This window comes from Lampris incognitus, chromosome 2, assembly GCF_029633865.1.
Source record: "Lampris incognitus isolate fLamInc1 chromosome 2, fLamInc1.hap2, whole genome shotgun sequence".
NCBI classification, from domain to species: domain Eukaryota; kingdom Metazoa; phylum Chordata; class Actinopteri; order Lampriformes; family Lampridae; genus Lampris; species Lampris incognitus.
This window is the reverse complement of record NC_079212.1, coordinates 31679878-31697720: the sequence shown is the minus strand read 5'-3', so window position 1 is coordinate 31697720 and position 17843 is coordinate 31679878. Positions and strand designations below refer to the sequence as shown.

Sequence of the window (17843 nt, the reverse complement as noted above, 5' to 3'; positions counted from 1 at the left end):
AACTAAGACCACGCACGAAGCATCAAGAATAATTTAAAACATGGATGATTTCAGCTGTAGCTGGTGAGGTTGGCAACTCCGTCAGAGGTTTTGAAAAGTAACAAGTATCCTGTTTGGCTGTACAAATTTTAATTAGCTGGTTAGACTGTCAAAGGTGGGTGGTGGATTTTGGATTCTGTCAGTCATTTAAGTTAGTGGATGATAAAGTGTCTGCCTCTTGCTGTGGGTGGGACTCACAGATCAGCAACAAACCAGCTTAATAGTTACTTGGACAGCTATTCATCCTTCTTGCCTCTATTCTATTGGTACTTTGCATGGGTAACTGCTTGTATGGTCATATTGTTGGACCTTTCTTTGCCTACTAATACCCAACGGTCATTTTTATGGGGTTTTGTGACAGATTTTACAATGGATTGGTACATACGTGTTGAGAACGTAGAGCACAGTGTGGATAATGTAAGGGATGAGGTGAATGTTGCTCTCTCGACCACCCCCTCCCGTGTCCACGCTGAAGGACTGCTCGGTGGCAAAGCGCAGGAACAGCAGCTTGGTGTCGTGGATGTTGAGCTGGTAGGTTGGCTCACGTTGGCCAGTGCACTCCTGTAGATATGTGTTGTGCCTGGCAGAGAGCCAACGAAGGTTAGGGTTTAGATTAAAGTTTTCGTATGGTGGTCAGTTCTTTATGTGCAAGGATGCTCTTTACCCAGCTTTTGTGTTTGTCTACATTTATGTCATTACCTTGCTAGGCAGGTGGCAAAGGCTGATTCTGGCACATGCGGCCCCCACACAGGGAGCAGCCCATTGCACTTGGTGTTGGCGTTTTGGAGAGCAGCACTCTCCCACTCCTCTCTCCCACGAGCCAACCTGTCCGGCGGGAGAAAAGGAGTAGGTGAAATAGTTAAATTATCAGACCAAAGAAAAACTGTAAATACAGAAGTGGTTTTACAAATAAAAATTAAAAGACATACGTGCATTTGTGTGTCTATGTGTTCCTACCTGACAGCTGCCAAATGGCAGTCATAGTGAACTATGTTAAAGTGCGAGACGGTGCTGTAGCCCTGCTGTTTGCGAGGCTTGTTTTCAAATTCCTCCAAGGCCACACGCTTAGTGAAGGTGTAAATACCAAGGACTTTGGTAGGCTGAGACAAATAGATAAAGATCTGAATGTCAAAAGAACGTATTAACCAAGTACATCATCTTTGAAAATGTCTCCTGTTGTACACTATTGATAAAATGACAGTTGCTATCCTCAGTGCAACCCCCTGAATACTTAGTAATATAATATAGTCAACTCTGCTAACAATTACTTTGCCATAAAGGTCACAGGTACATATTCAACAATACTCATAAGACTAAATGATGTACTCTAATTTAGAGATTGTCCTTTGAAGAGTGTTTTGCATTACTACTGTCCACCATTATTTTTTAAGTATTTAAAGTTGTCTCATTGTTTTCGCAGATTGCATACCAGAGGGGAACTGTCAGGGCCCTCTAGGCACAAAAGATATTCTAAAAAATATTTAAAAAGCTAGTTTTAATCTTATCTTATGAATTCATAATTTGACAATCAACAGCTAAGCAAAATGTTCCTGAGGAAATAAACCCTTCAAACCTGCCGATTCAGTTTGTGTTGGCATGTTAAGGGTTAAATAAAAGCCCCTTTGTCTCTATCGGAACTTTGTTGCCTCAGTAGTTGCTAGGAAGAAAACACTATGCTTTCAGATTGGTCATCCAGCTATAATTTTACAGAGATCCGAGCAATAGCAATTCAATGAGAGAGTCATTTCAAATGACAGTAAAGTTGACCAATCATATCTTCCCTCTAAATGGGTGGGCTTTGTTATCGCTAACTTTACGACAAGTTCCACCCGCCGCGAGGGGACAGAATCACTAGCTAGCGTGTGTGTGTAAAAAGAAAAAAACCAATAAACTAGGTAGCTAGTTAGCCTGTTGGTTCGCGATGGAAGCTGCGAGTAATGTTACCACTAGTGAAGAGGACATCATTGCCAATTATCCACGCTGGCTGCCGTGCCAACTGATTTTATTCTGGCTGCCGCTGTCACCAAGCTTTATTTGGGAAAACGGTCATTATGCACATTTACTGTAACATACACTCACCGGCCACTTTATTAGGCACACCTGTCCAACTGCTCGTTAACGCAAATTTCTAATCAGCCAATCACATGGCAGCAACTCAATGCATTTAGGCATGTAGACATGGTCAAGACGATCTGCTGCAGTTCAAACCGAGCATCAGAATGGGGAAGAAAGGTGATTTAAGTGACTTTGAACGTGGCATGGTTGTTGGTGCCAGACGGGCTGGTCTGAGTATTTCAGAAACTGCTGATCTACTGGGATTTTCACGCACAACCATCTCTAGGGTTTACAGAGAATGGTCCGAAAAAGAGAAAATATCCAGTGAGCGGCAGTTCTGTGGGCGAAAATGCCTTGTTGATGCCAGAGGTCAGAGGAGAATGGCCAGACTGGTTCGAGCTGATAGAAAGGCAACAGTAACTCAAATAACCACTCATTACAACCGAGGTATGCAGAAGAGCATCTCTGAACGCACAACACGTCGAACCTTGAGGCAGATGGGCTACAGCAGCAGAAGACCACACCGGGTGCCACTACTGTCAGCTAAGAACAGGAAACTGAGGCTACAATTCGCACAGGCTCACCAAAATTGGACAATAGAAGATAGGAAAAACGTTGCCTGGTCTGATGAGTCTCGATTTCTGCTGCGACATTTGGATGGTAGGGTCAGAATTTGGCGTCAACAACATGAAAGCATGGATCCATTCTGCCTTGTATCAACGGTTCAGGCTGGTGGTGGTGGTGTAATGGTGTGGGGGATATTTTCTTGGCACACTTTGGGCCCCTTAGTACCAATTGAGCATCATGTCAACGCCACAGCCTACCTGAGTATTGTTGCTGACCATGTCCATCCCTTTATGACCACAGTGTTCCCATCTTCTGATGGCTACTTCCAGCAGGATAACGCGCCATGTCATAAAGCTCGAATCATCTCAGACTGGTTTCTTGAACATGACAATGAGTTCACTGTACTCAAATGGCCTCCACAGTCACCAGATCTCAATCCAATAGAGCAGCTTTGGGATGTGGTGGACCGGGAGATTCGCATCATGGATGTGCAGCCGACAAATCTGCAGCAACTGCGTGATGCTATCATGTCAATATGGACCAAACTCTCTGAGGAATGTTTCCAGTACCTTGTTGAATCTATGCCACGAAGGATCAAGGCAGTTCTGAAGGCAAAAGGGGGTCCAACCCAGTACTAGCAAGGTGAACCTAATAAAGTGGCCAGTGAGTGTATATATTTAATAGGCCACTGTGCCAATCTAATATTATTTATCAACAATATTACTTGTTTGTGGTGGTGGGTGCCCAAAATGCCATGATCGCTGTTCACTGTCCATCGTTCTGAAGCATCCGTTTCTAATGGTTGCTTGGCTGTGTGTGCGCTGTCATGATGCGTAGGCTTACGCGAAATTTTGTTGGTTTTGTGTGGTAGGAGGTGGCAGCTGTCATGCGTTTTGCAAATAATTTTTGCACCCTGGCCCATTGTCACCATATTTCGCTGAAGTGCACACACAGCTTGTGTGATGATGCGATTATTTGTAAGGAGGATTTGCATTTTGCTTTAGAAATTGGCTGTTTTTTTTTTTTTGGTGATAACTCTCACTGTCTTCGTGCTGTTTACTCGTTGCATTGCCTGGGTTGGACTCACGTCTTAATTTGTCTTTCAGCGCTGGAGTTTTCATGGGCAACTTTTGCAGTAGTCTAGGAGATAGTAAGCTAGACTGGAAGTTTGCTTTTTTTCTGACGAGGTTAGGGGGTTCAGAGGGCCATGGTTTAAGAGTCATGGTTCACTACTGCCGCATACCCATTTTCCCTTTGTAAGCAACTGTGAAGTAATCAACAAGTCTATTGATTTAATTCACAATCACATTATTGCGACTGCAGTTACATTACTCTTCCTACATAACCACACTGGTGTTATCCCATTATTTGTAATCTACTAACAATCCATGTTATGTTTATGTACCTGGAACTTGTAACCTTCCCTACAGATACAGCAGGTCAGGCCTGGCTCCTCTATCAACTCTTCCATCTGCTTTAGCAGCGAGGTCTTGGTCACAACCTGACCCTTTTCATTGGTCTGAAAAACAAAGAAATGGTCTCTGTAGGGAAACAGTAGCAACACAGCACATAAATGATGAGTGACAGAGAAATGGAGGGAATGGAAATAAGAAAGGAGATAACAAGAGAAGAAAAGAAGTAGAAAGAAAAAGAAACACTGTGCACATGCAAAGAAGGAGAAAAAGAAAATGAAGAAAAAAAGGGGGGGGGAGTAGGAGGTGGAGGTGGAAGTGAAACTGAACAGTTTGGTGCTGTACTGTCATGCCCAGCGTTCCCAGGGCCTTCTGCCTCATGGCCATGGCCATGCGCTTCTTCTCAGCTCTCGTCTCCCTGCGGGCCGCATCAATTTTTAGGTTGACCTCGGCATGCTCCCTCAATGCCTCCAGCAGGTTCTCCGCCAAAGTGCCAATTCCCTCATCACTGGATACCTGCTCCAGTTTGTGTAGGTTTGTGATTGAATCTGTTCCTATCAGCACCTGGCCAGACAAGATGAAGAAAGACATACAGGCAGGTTTTATTCATTTTTCCAATTTTTTAAAATTTTTTATAAAGTGCAGCATTTTAAAATCCTGACGATTTATGTACAAGCAAACAAATGTAATTTTCAATACTTTCCATCACTGGTGTATTTAAAAGTAGAATTTGTAATGTGGGGAATCAGCAAACTCTGCAGTTCTGCGACACCATTTTATTTTGGTTTGTTGTGTGGGTTGGATTTGAGATGGGGAGAAGGGCTGAGTCATGATAGTCTGTGAGGGACGTTTCTTTTATGGCAGAGTTTTTCCCTTTTCCTCCCAATTTAGTGGCCAATCGCTCCCTATTCTAGTTCAAACACCCACCCTCGTACTGTATGCATTTGCCAACTGTATCTCTTCGGCCGGCAGTCTCGAATGAGATGCCTCACCACTTCCGTGACAAGGCGAATCCAGGCCGAATCACTGTTTTTTCCGACACACCCAGAGATGCATTCATGTGACGAACACAAGCCGACTCCGCCCCCCTCTCGAAGACAGCGTTGCTAATTATTGCTGCTTCATCAAATCCGGCCATAGTTGGATCTGACAAGACCAGGGCGCAAACCCCGGTCCCCAGTGGGCAACTGCATCGACACAGAGCCGATGCTTAGACCGCTACACCACCGCGGACCCCCAGCAATGGCATTTTCAAAGTGAACATCTCATCATTTTTTTATTGTCACCATAGCAGTTGAGCCATACTGCCAAGTTTGAAGAAGCAAGGTTAATGTGGCTAACAAGCAGATATGTAAGAACAAGCACTTAAAAAGAACTTAACCAATTAAGTTTAAAGTTAATCTTGTTCTTGGCTTATTGTGTTATGTGATTTAAAAGGTTTAAAAAGGAAGTAACTAAATAAATAAATTCATGACAATGCAACTTTTTGTATCTAATGAGGGTGGATACAATGGTGCAGGCTAATGATAAATTTCATTCGAAAATTTTAATTTTACTTACGGCTGGATTCAAGCGGAATCAGGCAATACATCAAAAACGCAAGTCCTCCTATTCATTTTGAATGAGGGTAGTGCGTTTAGTGCTGCGGCAGCACTTGCTGCAGGGGGTTGTGCAAAAAAAACAAAAAACCGCAGCAGTGTCCAGCAAGAAGTTGAGCCAGATTCAACTTTTTACAGCAACACAACCCGATGTCACACTGCGGTGGCCAATGACATTATGTTGGCAATCAGACTGAAGATGCCCACATGGGCCATGATCACTGCAATGGCCCATTGCGGTGATCACTGATTGCAATGGCCCATGTACTGACACGCCCAGACCATCGCACACCACTGCGGCCAAGTCGCTGCATTGCCTGATTCTGTCTGAATCCAGCCTAAATCAACCAAGAAAGCTTTGCTGAGAGCAAACTTTTTTAATGGCACACAATTTTAAATGCAATTACAAGCACCCTTGCGTGTGAGTCGCCCAGCACAACCAGAGACCAGCCCCACAGGAAAAGACTATCTTGAGTTTCTGTTAATTACCTGGGTAGGAGGATGCTGGGTAGCCAGGCCACGGAGCAGCCTAAGGATGAAGGGCAATGCTGGTCGTGAGAGGAACTTTTTCCAGACATCTGCATCCAGACTGAACAAACAGAAAAATGCCAGAGAGGGACAAAATATCCACAAGATCACAAATGCATGTATATACATGGGTATGGTATCAAATGTTCTGATGACCCCTGACCATAGAGGAGCAGGAAAAAGAAGAATCACTTTCATTGTTTTGAATTACAAATTGTACACAGAGTAAGAGATAGACCTACTTTTTGGCATTGGGGATATGTTTCTTCATGTAGTCAAGGGCATTCTGTGTAATCCCCTTCTGAAGTATAAGGTCCTTCAGCTGATGACCATTGCTGTTGTTTTTGATTCCGGCAGCGATTTTGCAGAAACAATCCAGGAATACCTTATCATCTGCACTGTGTTCCTCATCATACCTTGGAGGGAGGGGGTTGGGGGTTGTTACAACAATTCTAGTTTTCCATTTCAAAATCTTTTTTAGCAATTAATGCTTGGCCAGTGAAGATATTACCCTCTCAACTGACTCAAGGTTAACATAACAAGCCTACACTACAACTTTCCCATGAGAGGCTTTCAATTTTCAATTTGTTGTGGTGTTGAATCCAGACCCCCTCCCCCTTTTTGAACATTTCAAACTTTTATATCCCTCAAAATCTCCACAGTAAGGTCTCTTAACTTTTCTATGCTTTCTAGTATGTGTGGTTGAACCCCTAAGCATTTGTAAAGGTGAAAAAAACAGGAGGTGCCCACTTGTCAAAGCTGCAGCAGGGCTTGAATCGCTCTACCAGGATGCGCATCTTCTCCAGCTCCCCAAAAGACAGGTAGGGGATAATACGCAGCAGACCCTGCAGGACGCTGGGGTTGGAGCGTACAAATGGGGTGTTGATTTGGTCCAGAAGCATGACCAACTGATCCTTATCTCCCGTCAGCAGGAGGTTACCCTGGAAAGGACATGCCCAATCCCATTTTAGACACTGAAACCACTTAAGTTGCCTGGAGTAAAAATGTTAATAAAAGACTGAACAAGTCAAGAGTCTCATGATACTTCCAACACCGTGCATGCAAGCCTGGACAAAATGTAAAATGTGTCATTACAAACAAACAGTTGTTTTTGAAAAGAGTACAGTTTGAATTCTAAACTGTTATCTATCTTATCCGTGCATTCAAAACATTAGGGGTGAGGAGTGTGGTTGTCCCCTAGTCCTGTATCACCTCATTATATCTGTTAATGCCTCACATTACACGTCCTCACCCTCCACGATTTCTTAATCAAACTCTGATTAAAAAAGTGGAAAAATAGAAAAAGTCACAAAATGAAAAGGAAAAAAAAAGAAAAAGGAAAAACCACTCAATCCATATCCCTGTTATCCTGTGGGTTGTTCTAATCCTGAAATATGGCCATTTCACAATGATTCCACAAAACTTGGAATTTCTTCCCACAAATGAGACAAGCGAACAACTGAGTCAAGCTAACTGTGTACTTTTGTCTCCAACCAACCACTTGGAAGCAGAGATCTGAGTTTACAAGCTTGCCTTGTCTTCTGAAATCTCTGCATTTGCTTCGTCCAGAATGATCTCCATTATACTCAGGACCTGCTCTGCTATGGAGGCACCCCCGCTGTCCTTACTCTCCTGTTCTGCCACCAAAGCCTGGAGGAGAGAGATATCAGGATGAATCATAGGATACGTTCTGAAGCCTACACCTTCCTTGAGCAATGATTTTTCTTTTGGGCCCAGTTCTGGGCAAGATCTGCCAAAAAGCACTAGTGACTAGTCAAAGGTTTAGTTTAGGCATCTCCAACAACCTCAGCAGGTTTAGTTTAGGCATTTCCTTGTACCTTGTAACATAATGGCTTGTTAATGGTACAAAGAAATGGTGAGTGACAGTTGTCTAATAGAACGCATAAACCAACTGAGACCGATACCAGCTGTCGATGATGTAAGCTGGGGGGAAAAAAACATGCTTCCCTGACAGCTTAGCTCAGTTTTTTGGGTGAACCAAGAAATGAAGGTTTATTACAACTGTACTTTTCACATGATCTGATGCACCTTGTTATGTTTAGTATTTGTGCTTGCTGACTAGTGGATTTATGTCTGAACAAACACGATTCAATACTCAAGACTCACATCATAAATCCATCCCTTGAACACCTCTAGAGGTTTCAACAGTAAGTTCTGCTACAGCCCGGAACCCCCTCTCTTTGCACATGTTCCCACCTCAGATCAACACCTAGTCTACTTGTACTTAAACCCTCATCCAGGACTGCTGATTAACAGAGCCAATAGAGGACACAGATCATGTCGGTAAGTGCTGAGGAGGACCGGCTCACCAAGTTGAGAGTTCCCAGCATGACGTTGAGTGTGTTCATCTCTGGTTTTACCAACTGCTGTCTGTTGACCTTAACCTTCACACAGTAACTGAAGAGCTTCAATAAAACCTGGAAGGGGAGAGAGAATCACATTGTCCAACAATTAAAATCTATTCTGCCTCATGAAGGTCAGAAACACATCAAGCACACATGTATGCAAGCAGTGACACTCATATTATTCTCCAGGTGTAAAACAAGTTCAGTGTATTTTCAATATTGGTATGGCATACCTGATACAAATAGTATGATTGTGTACGTCTACGTGTTTGTACTTGTGCATTCTGTTCCAAGTACATCATGGCATAGTGGCCTGCTCATGACTTTTATAACATTGGTATGTCTCTAATCTATTATTTGATTATTTGTAAAGGTACAAAGTCTAATAAAGCAGAGATACATTAACAAATAATCATAGAAATCTGTGTATGTACCACTCCACACCACCTTTGGACAACCCTGGTTTGCTTTAGGTCTCCTTTGTGTTAGCTGGGAATAGGGGACAGTATACAGCTTATGAGAATGTCCAGACCTCCCCAAGAAGTTTCATTATGTTTGTAAGTGGTGACTATTTTCCTGTTATTGTGAGTAATGTTTTGTGTTGACTTACGGTGAGCAGATGTCTCCCTTGTTTAAAGTCTTTTATTCCTGACAACCTGTTGAGCATGCACTCCAGTCCTCCGCACTGAGCCATCACTCCTGCCATCTTATAGACCTCTTCATCATCCTCTTCTTCATCTGTAGAGGAGAGAAGTACTTCTTAGCTGATATGAATTTGAACTATTTATTCCAGTCTTTTATGTGACAGTTTTAAGATTGCTGTAATTGCAAGCGGATGCAACAGCAACAGACGTGAATGTAGATAAATGGCATCTTCATTAGTCATTGCAGTAGAATGTAAGAGTGTCAGGATCAAAGACTAGTTTAATGAGGTCCTCTAGAAGGACAACAATATCATCCAGTCTTACCTGTGGTCGAGTCCAATGACTCTATGAACTCCTCAGTGGCATCTCCCAGTAGGCCCCTCATGCGGTAAATAATTCTCATTGGCTCACCCTTGGAAAAGAGAGCTTGTTGATAAATAACTCTTTCCAGGGATTTTATGACACAATATTAACCTTTTTATTTAAGAGGGGCAGCACCAACATTTTTGGTGAAAGAAGAAGTGAAACTTTTAGGAAATTTGAAATGGGGAGAACTGCAAGACATGTACTGTTGTGTGCTCACAATTCTTTCCCACAAGTTAAGACATGTTACTGTACTCAAATAGGGCTTTAGTAGTGTGTTATTTGGTGAAACAAAAACGCATTTTACTCTATTTTTCAGACATCCATGCACTGACAACCTTACCTCATTTGTAGGGCACCAGACCTTCTTGTAGACCTCTGCCACTGGCAAATCCAAACTGATGATCTTGTTGTTGACCAGAAGCTGGAAGAAGGGAATCACATTAAATCAAATGCAACCCTAGAGGAATGAAACACATTCCTAAAAAAGGAACAGCCAAATAAAAACACATTCAACATTAAAAAATGGTTTATATTACCTCCATACCACTGTCGTCCTCCAGCAGGGCCACCAGGTCACAGTCTTGGCAGATCTTGTTCTTGATGTCCCTCATAAGAGGGCTGATGCCAGGCTCATTGCTGCTGTAGGGGTTTCCCGGCATGCGGCCCTGTAAGAAGTCCTCCTGTTGAGGGTCTTTTTCCAGGGTCACGAAGAACTCAGTCACTTCGTTCTCCTCCTGATAACACAAAAAAGTCTTGTTTGGAATATACCATGACCCTCCAAAAAAAAAAAAAAAAAAAAAAAGACTTTTGTCTTGTTTATGCTACCTAAAAGAGGTTAAATGAATTGCAAAATGGTGAGCTCAGACCTTGGCAGTGGTTGACTCAACACCACTAACAGAGCACTGAAATGTTTTAGCACATCATTTGATTGGACATATTGTTTCTTTTTTTTTTTTTTCTAAATTTATTTCTGATTTTTCCCTTTTTTCTCCCAATTTAGTGGCCAATTGATCCCTATTTTAATTCAAACACCCACCCTTGTATTGCATGCGTTCGCCAACTGCATCTCTCCGGCCGGCAGTCTCGAAGGAAAGCGCCTCCCCACTTTCGTGACAAGGCGAATCCAAGCCGAACCACTGTTTTTCCGACACACACAGAGACGCATTCACATGACGAACACAAGCCGACTCCGCCCCCCTCCCAAAGACAGCGTTGCCAATGATTGCTGCTACATCGAGTCCGGCCATAGTCGGATCTGACGAGACCGGGGCGCGAACCCCAGTCCCCAGTGGGCAACTGCATCGACACCAAGCCGATGCTTAGACCGCTACGCCACCGCGGACCCGGACATATTGTTTCTTAACCAATGGTGCAAAGATAGACAAACTCAAGGGAATTTTAGGCCTTGCATGATTGAAATTAACATCATTTCACTAGAAAACAAACCTAACAGTGATCTCCAATGTAGTTCTTCCCCGCAAAATATTGTATGACTACAGATCATACAAGATAGGTCAGAGGCAAGAATGCGTCAGGTATATTTTCCCTATTAAGTTATGCTATTCTTAAAAACAAAATAAACAAAGAAAATACTATTTTCTGGTGACCTACAACACAAGGGCCCATAACCTCTCAGATTTCCCCCACATGGGGGAAAAAATATCAAAATAATATGTGTTTAACTGTGACTGGAACTGTCAAATGTCTAAGCTTTAATGGTCATGTGAGAAAGGAAGACCACTCACAGGGTAAATGATGCTGCACAGTCTTTCAAAGATGAACACAGGTGTCCTGTAGTCATCCAGGTTATAACGTTTTGCCGTCTCAATACACACTGCCATGAAGGCCTTGGTTTCAGACTCAGTTCCTAATAACAGGATGAAGATGTAACCACTAAAACACAGACTTTTTTAAACAAATGTTCTCTATTACACCGAATGAAGGTGAAGTAAAAAGCTTTCCAAGGATTTCTGCCACAGGATGCTGTTCAATTTGAATTAAACAAACAAAGTAATCATTAAACAAACAAAAAAATTTGCACTGTGTTTCAGTTAAAAGGTTATTTACGACATAGGCACCCTAAAGTGCAGCCGGATTACTTCAAATCCATCTTTGATTCTATCAACTCCTCTAGAGAAAGCAGACCTGTGGTCATGTCCTCCAGCATTTCCAGCAGCATGTCCTGAGTCTCATCGATGAGCTTGGTGCGCTGAACCACCAGCTTCCTCAGACACAAGTAGCCATTGAGCACAGTGCCCACCAGCCTGCTTTTGAAGTGGCGCTTGATGGACTCCACCTCCACAAAGGAGGAGAGAAGGCCTATAAGAGACAGGAAAATGCATGCAGGGAAAATAACTGGAAACACTAGAGGAGACATTAATTCAAAGAAGCAAACCTGATTTTTAATAGATTTAATAACTGAATAGCTTTCTGTCACACCCTTAAATTTCTTAGCTGGTTAAATCTATGCTTTTTGTTTTCTGTATTAGAGAAATTATTTGAGTTCCTAAAATCTCTACTAAATTTATTAGTAAAACTTGCCAACCAATTTACATTAAAACTGTGCAGGAAAAAGGCACATACCAGTCAAACTTTTTAGGGCGTAGCCTTGCTGCAAGTCTGTGCTCAGTGTAGCTTCCTCCAGAGCCAGCAGATTGGCTATTTCCTAAACATAAAGAAATAACAGGTTTAACATTTAGGGTTGAGCATTGAAAAATTATGCAAATCAGCATCATCGAGATTCTTGGCTCAGTGAGACACTTTTTTTTTATTAACTCTGAAATTGTGGGAACTCTTAAAGAAGTAATTTGAATGAATAAATTACAACACAAAAAACCGGGGAAAATATCCTATTGATGAAATACACCAGGCGTATCTCCCCTTCGCCAGTGCTCCCACAGACTTGGCGACAAACCACACCTTTTTTTTGCCCACTGGCAGAAGGGAAAATATGGAGGCACTGCCTTGCGTATCTCCCCTTCTCCAGTGTTCGGACTTAGGCTAAAAACCAGCTGAGGAGTTAGCACACAATTGCAGTACAAAACTAGTTTTTCAAAGGTTTTGAATCACCCCAAACATAAGAGGTCCCTGATCATAGTCATAACTAGACAAAAATATTAGACTGACAGGCCCAGTAGTATGCGAGATTAGAAGCAAACAGATGCACATACAGACGGAAAAACCAGTGTTTTTCCTGCCATTGTAAGATTTTTGAGCAGCGTCCAGGTCGACTGAACAGGAAATATGGGGGATAAAAGGTTTTTCATATGCAGCGCTCAAGCTAAAAAAATCTACCTAATAAAAACGTTTTGCCTGTGGATGCGCAGCCTCCTAGGCGGACCCTTGCACAAATGCAACCAGGTCTAATACGAACTTGCAGTTTCAAAAAAGAAAAGGTTGGGCGTCCGGGTAGCGTGGCGGTCTATTCCGTTGCCTACCAACATCGCACAATTGGGGATCGCTGGTTTGAATCCCCGTGTTACCTTTGGCTTGGTCAGGCGTCCCTACAGACACAATTGGCCGTGTCTGCGGGTGAGAAGCCAGATGTGGGTGTGTCCTGGTCGCTGCACTAGTGCCTCTTCTGGTTGGTCGAGGCGCCTGTTTGGGGGGAGGGGAACTGGGGGAATAGCGCACTACGCCCCCCTGGCGAAACTCCTCACTGTCAGGTGAAAAGAAGTGGTGGGCAACTCCACATGTATCGGAGGAAGTACTATGGTAGCCTGCAGCCCTCCCCAGATCGGCAGAGCAGAGATCGGGACAGCTCGGAAGAGTGGGCAGGACACAATTGGGGAGAAAAGGGGAGGGTCAAAAAAAGAAAAGGTTTTCTATGCGACCATTTTGGTCTAACCCTAACCCTTGTCTTTATTTTCATGATATAATAAAGCTGGGTAAATCGTTTATGCCCACGCAAGCGTGACTCACATCCACAGTTTTCTCAGATCGGGGAGCAACAGGAATACGCAACACTCCCTGTTTTGACTGCAACCTAGTGCAAGTTGTTCCTTTATAACTTTCACATTTTTTTGATTATCATAATTCTTTTAATAACCTTTGATCATGTTGCTGCCCTATCCGAGTCAACAGTAGACGTAAGCTGACTCAGATGGGGCAGCGACAGAAAGCAGCATTGGTCGAGCGAGCTAGAGGATGAATGAAGAGAGGGAGCGGCAGTAGCGAGAACAAACATTTTTCAAAAGTTTTGAATCACCGCAACCATGACAGGTTCTTGATCACACAGTCATAACTTTGCACAACATTTTTTTTCGGCTGATAGGCCCAGTAATTTGCGAGATTAACCACGGACAGACAAACACATGCACGCAGACAGACAAACACGCACACACACACACATAAAGACTAAATGCATAATCCCCTCCAGGCTATCCATCTTGCAGGGATAAAGAGGTATGAAAAAGGCATTGTTTTAGAGAAACTGAGAATAACAAGTATCAGCGTAATCATAAAATTATTACTGACAGCAAATTCTTGCAAAAACAGTATTCAAATTTCTAAAAGACAAATAAAATAGATAAACAAATGAAAAGAATTTCACAATCTAATTAGCATTAGGAAAAGTAATTGTCTTACCTTGGTGATCAGGTTACCAATATAGGGCAGGACTCCACGGGCTGTCAGGTACACCTTCCAGTGAGCTGGCTTGATCAGTTTCTGGTAAAGACCCAGGTACTCCACTGCACACTCCCCTGCTACACTTAGCTCATCCAGATAACTGATGAATACAAAATAGGTCAATCAAACTTCATTTAGCACATTTTGTACGTTACAATACAACCCAATTTTCCAACTCTGGAACATCGCAAAAATCAAATCAATGCTATCAACCAGAGATCTAGAATTACGAATCCATGCCCTCATTTTTTTCATGCCTTGACTACAACAACGCTTTTCTCTCCTGTCTCAGCCAAGCAGCCCTTTCCCACCTGCAACTTGTGTAAAACGCTGCAGCCAGGCTGTTAACCAATACCACAATCATCTCCCATCACACCAATCCTCGCATCCCTTCACTGGCTCCCCGTAAAGTATAGAACGGACTTCAAGATAGTGCTTATCACCTATAAGGCCCTACATGGTCTTGCCCCTTTATACATTTCCTAACTTTTTCATCCTTACTCCACCTCTAGGCCACTCAGATCTTCCGACCAGGGTCTCTTATCTATACTCCGCTCCATCCACAAATCCAAGGGTGACTGTGCTTTTGCCGTAAGGGCCCTGTCCCTCTGGAACAGTCTCCCCCTCTGTTAGATCAGATGAGTCTGTAAACAGCTTTAAAAAAAACTTCTTAAAACCCATTTCTACAGACTTGCCTTCCCTGTAATGGGGCTGTAATTCATACTTTTCTGTATGTAACTGTATATGTTGTTTATTTTTCTGTACCTGTATCTTATGCAGCACCAAACTCATACTTACAATGGACTTAAAATAAGAGCAAGTTTAATATACAAACCAAATGGTAAAACCACAATAATTTAGGGTTAAAGTGAAGGCATATAATAGATACAAAAAATGAGACTCAATTACAGAAAAAAACAATATCAATTTATAACTTTCACTCAGTAAAGGAAAAGTTGAAAAGGTTAATTTTTTGTAAGAACTTAAACAGATTTTGTTGTCCATGAATCCAAAGTGGCAGCTTGTCCCTTAAAATTTTATTTGTAGTCAACAAGGTTAATTCAATTTGAAAATAATATAATTTTTCTCTTCTTCATAACCCAGTTTGTGTAGGAATCTAATACTGATACACAAAACAGTCTTCTCTGCTGCTCAACGCTAGATTAGACTGACAAGCATCTGCTAAATTAGAACATGTAAATGTAGACATTAGGGAGCTGCAATGTATTTATGTAAGGAAGACTATCAAACCATTCAAGTATTTTGCTTTCCATTTCTAGCATGTTACACTTGTAACTATCTTTTTTGTTTTGGGGAAATACGTTTTAATACCCCAGTCCAACCCGACCCTTTCCTTGTTTGTTTTTTTTTCTTCTTATGAAGGTCCTACCTGGTGAGCAGGTCCAGGACTTGTTGCTTGCGACTAGGGATTGTGGTCAAGGCTTCAACAATGGTGCAGGCTGCCTGTCTGGCTGCCTGTGTAGCAGGCGTAAAGAGGACCTAGAGCGGAAACAACTTCAGTCAACTTAAAAAGAAACTGAAATAAAACAATGAGCTTCACAGAAAAAAAAAGTATTTCAAGATAGAGGAATGACCAACAGCCAAGTTGTTACACAAAAACAAAAGAAAAACATGGGAACAACACACTGAAAATGGAACAAACTCACAAGTTCATCATTGCAGCTGTTGCAATTGTCTGGCTGTTATACCAGTGTTATAAGTATGAGTATCACACTCAATTTGAACATGAATCTAGACTCGGTTTCGAAAATAATTTGTTGATGCATTTCGTACAAAGACACGCTGCTTTGAGACACTTGAATGCATGCTTTAAATATGCATACAGTGACATATTCACCCATCAATTTCTATTCTGAAGATGCATCAGGTAAGCTTGTTTTGGGCCGCTGGGTTGGATTGTGTTCTCACTGCAAACGAACCGCTCCAGGGTTCGGTTGGAAGAGAACCAAGACCACCATTTCTTGGTGATCTCGGCCCACTTGTTTTGTCCCACATCCGAGTGTGATTGCTGTGTTCACATATGCCAAAACGAACCGATCTTTGGGGGGAAATGCTCCCGGTTTTGAAACAACGGCTCCAAATGAGCCGGGGTGAAAGCACCCTTAATTTATTTACCTTATCTAAATCATCTTATAATTATCTTATAATTATACCACTATCTGCCTTGGCAAACCCAACTTTCTTAACTCCCACTAACCCCCATGTGTCCTTTGGAGATGGCCATATCGAAATGTGATGCTTAACAACACATACTATACAACATATGACATGCTGGTCTCTATTCAGTGATAAGTGGATGAGTATTACCTGCCGCAGCCAGTTGTTATGGCTCAGTTTTAGCAATCGAGGGAAAAGCCCTTCAGTTCGGGACCTCATGAACTGCTTCCACTTCCACACGTACTTCTCCAGCAGGTACTGCCTCCGCAACTCAGCCTTACTCTGAGGTTTGGACACCATCTCCTGGCCTGTGGTCATCACAATAAACCCATCCAGTTCAATTTCAAGTTTTAGTGGCTGCCAAAGTTTGCACATACTGGGAATTTCTCATGATTGGATACTCAACATATAAGACACAAGAAAATGAACTTAATGTTTTAAAGTACAAATAAGAGTCTCTAATATCTATTAAAATGTATCTACATACCTGGAAACATATCTAAATATCTAACTCGGAAAGCAAGAAAAGAACTTCAGAGATTTGCTCTTATTTTGATAGATTCATGTTATACTCATTTTGGTAGCACGACTGGCAAAAGCTCGGAAATCAAGAAGGTTGTACTGGTGAACAAAACAAGTGTCAAAATCCGCCACAGAGGACAGACTGTCTTTACTTAAGGTAATGACAGGATTAAGTTGTTTCAGGGTAAAAATTGTACTGAAGTTGCCAAGTTGTGTTATAGATTATGGGGTTGCAACATCAATGCATACTTCTTTGGAAAAAAAATATCCCTTACATCTAGCAGGAAGGCATTTTTTCCAGGCTTCATAAGAAGCTTTGGGATCCTTCTTGAGCCAGAGATGGGCCTGGGCATGGATTTCATTGCTGTAGGGCTTCACTGTGGTAAGAGACTCAACAGCAGCATCCTTTAAATAAACAATACAGCAAACACACCAGTAAGAATGACAGGCAATCCAAAAAAGCCATTGAAAAGGTTTCCTTTTCCCATTACACCCTTGGAAAGTAAATCCGTTTATTCTGTTTTGACCACCTAGAGAAATGTATTGTTACTTTGACCTACCTTAACACTAGAACGACCAAGGCTGTCATTTTTGACGGTTTGGGATTTTCAAAGTTTAATAACTTTGTGGAAAAAAAGACAGACCTGCCGCTCCCTGAATGCTCCTAAAATTACATATATTTGCATTAAAATTAGTTCTAGACCAATTGCACAAAAAAATTAAGATAAGATTTGCCTAAAACCACCATGAGCCATCAAAAACACAGCTCATAATATGCGTGTGATCGTGTGCGTCATGTTACTATTTATGATGTGTGTTAGTCGCATCATTTCCTTCGCGAAGTTCATTGCTCTGTCCTAGAAACACACTAGCATTCTCCAGTGCAGAGAAATAGTCTAAATTTGATTTTTGATTATTGCCAACATGTCTGATTACAGA

At 42.1% G+C, this 17843-nt stretch overlaps 1 protein-coding gene across 6 annotated transcripts in view; it reads right to left on the bottom strand.

The window, feature by feature from the left end:
- ubr4 (ubiquitin protein ligase E3 component n-recognin 4) overlaps positions 1–17843 on the bottom strand; it is a 151003-nt gene that overhangs the window by 5019 nt on the left and 128141 nt on the right. For 5 of the 6 annotated variants that reach the window (XM_056275365.1, XM_056275367.1, XM_056275368.1 and 2 more), the window contains 21 exons: positions 17180–17309; positions 16533–16690; positions 15595–15704; positions 14163–14304; positions 12159–12240; positions 11721–11894; positions 11321–11442; positions 10112–10309; positions 9916–9996; positions 9534–9621; positions 9176–9303; positions 8530–8637; positions 7733–7849; positions 6950–7140; positions 6442–6615; positions 6161–6260; positions 4419–4637; positions 4067–4180; positions 997–1139; positions 739–864; positions 425–619 (listed from right to left, as the gene is read on the bottom strand). In XM_056275365.1, coding sequence (XP_056131340.1) covers positions 425–619; positions 739–864; positions 997–1139; positions 4067–4180; positions 4419–4637; positions 6161–6260; positions 6442–6615; positions 6950–7140; positions 7733–7849; positions 8530–8637; positions 9176–9303; positions 9534–9621; positions 9916–9996; positions 10112–10309; positions 11321–11442; positions 11721–11894; positions 12159–12240; positions 14163–14304; positions 15595–15704; positions 16533–16690; positions 17180–17309 — 2900 coding nt within the window. Of the gene's footprint in view, positions 1–424; positions 620–738; positions 865–996; positions 1140–4066; positions 4181–4418; positions 4638–6160; positions 6261–6441; positions 6616–6949; positions 7141–7732; positions 7850–8529; positions 8638–9175; positions 9304–9533; positions 9622–9915; positions 9997–10111; positions 10310–11320; positions 11443–11720; positions 11895–12158; positions 12241–14162; positions 14305–15594; positions 15720–16532; positions 16691–17179; positions 17310–17843 lie in introns of those variants that run through there. The other variant, XM_056275369.1, reaches the window with a different exon arrangement.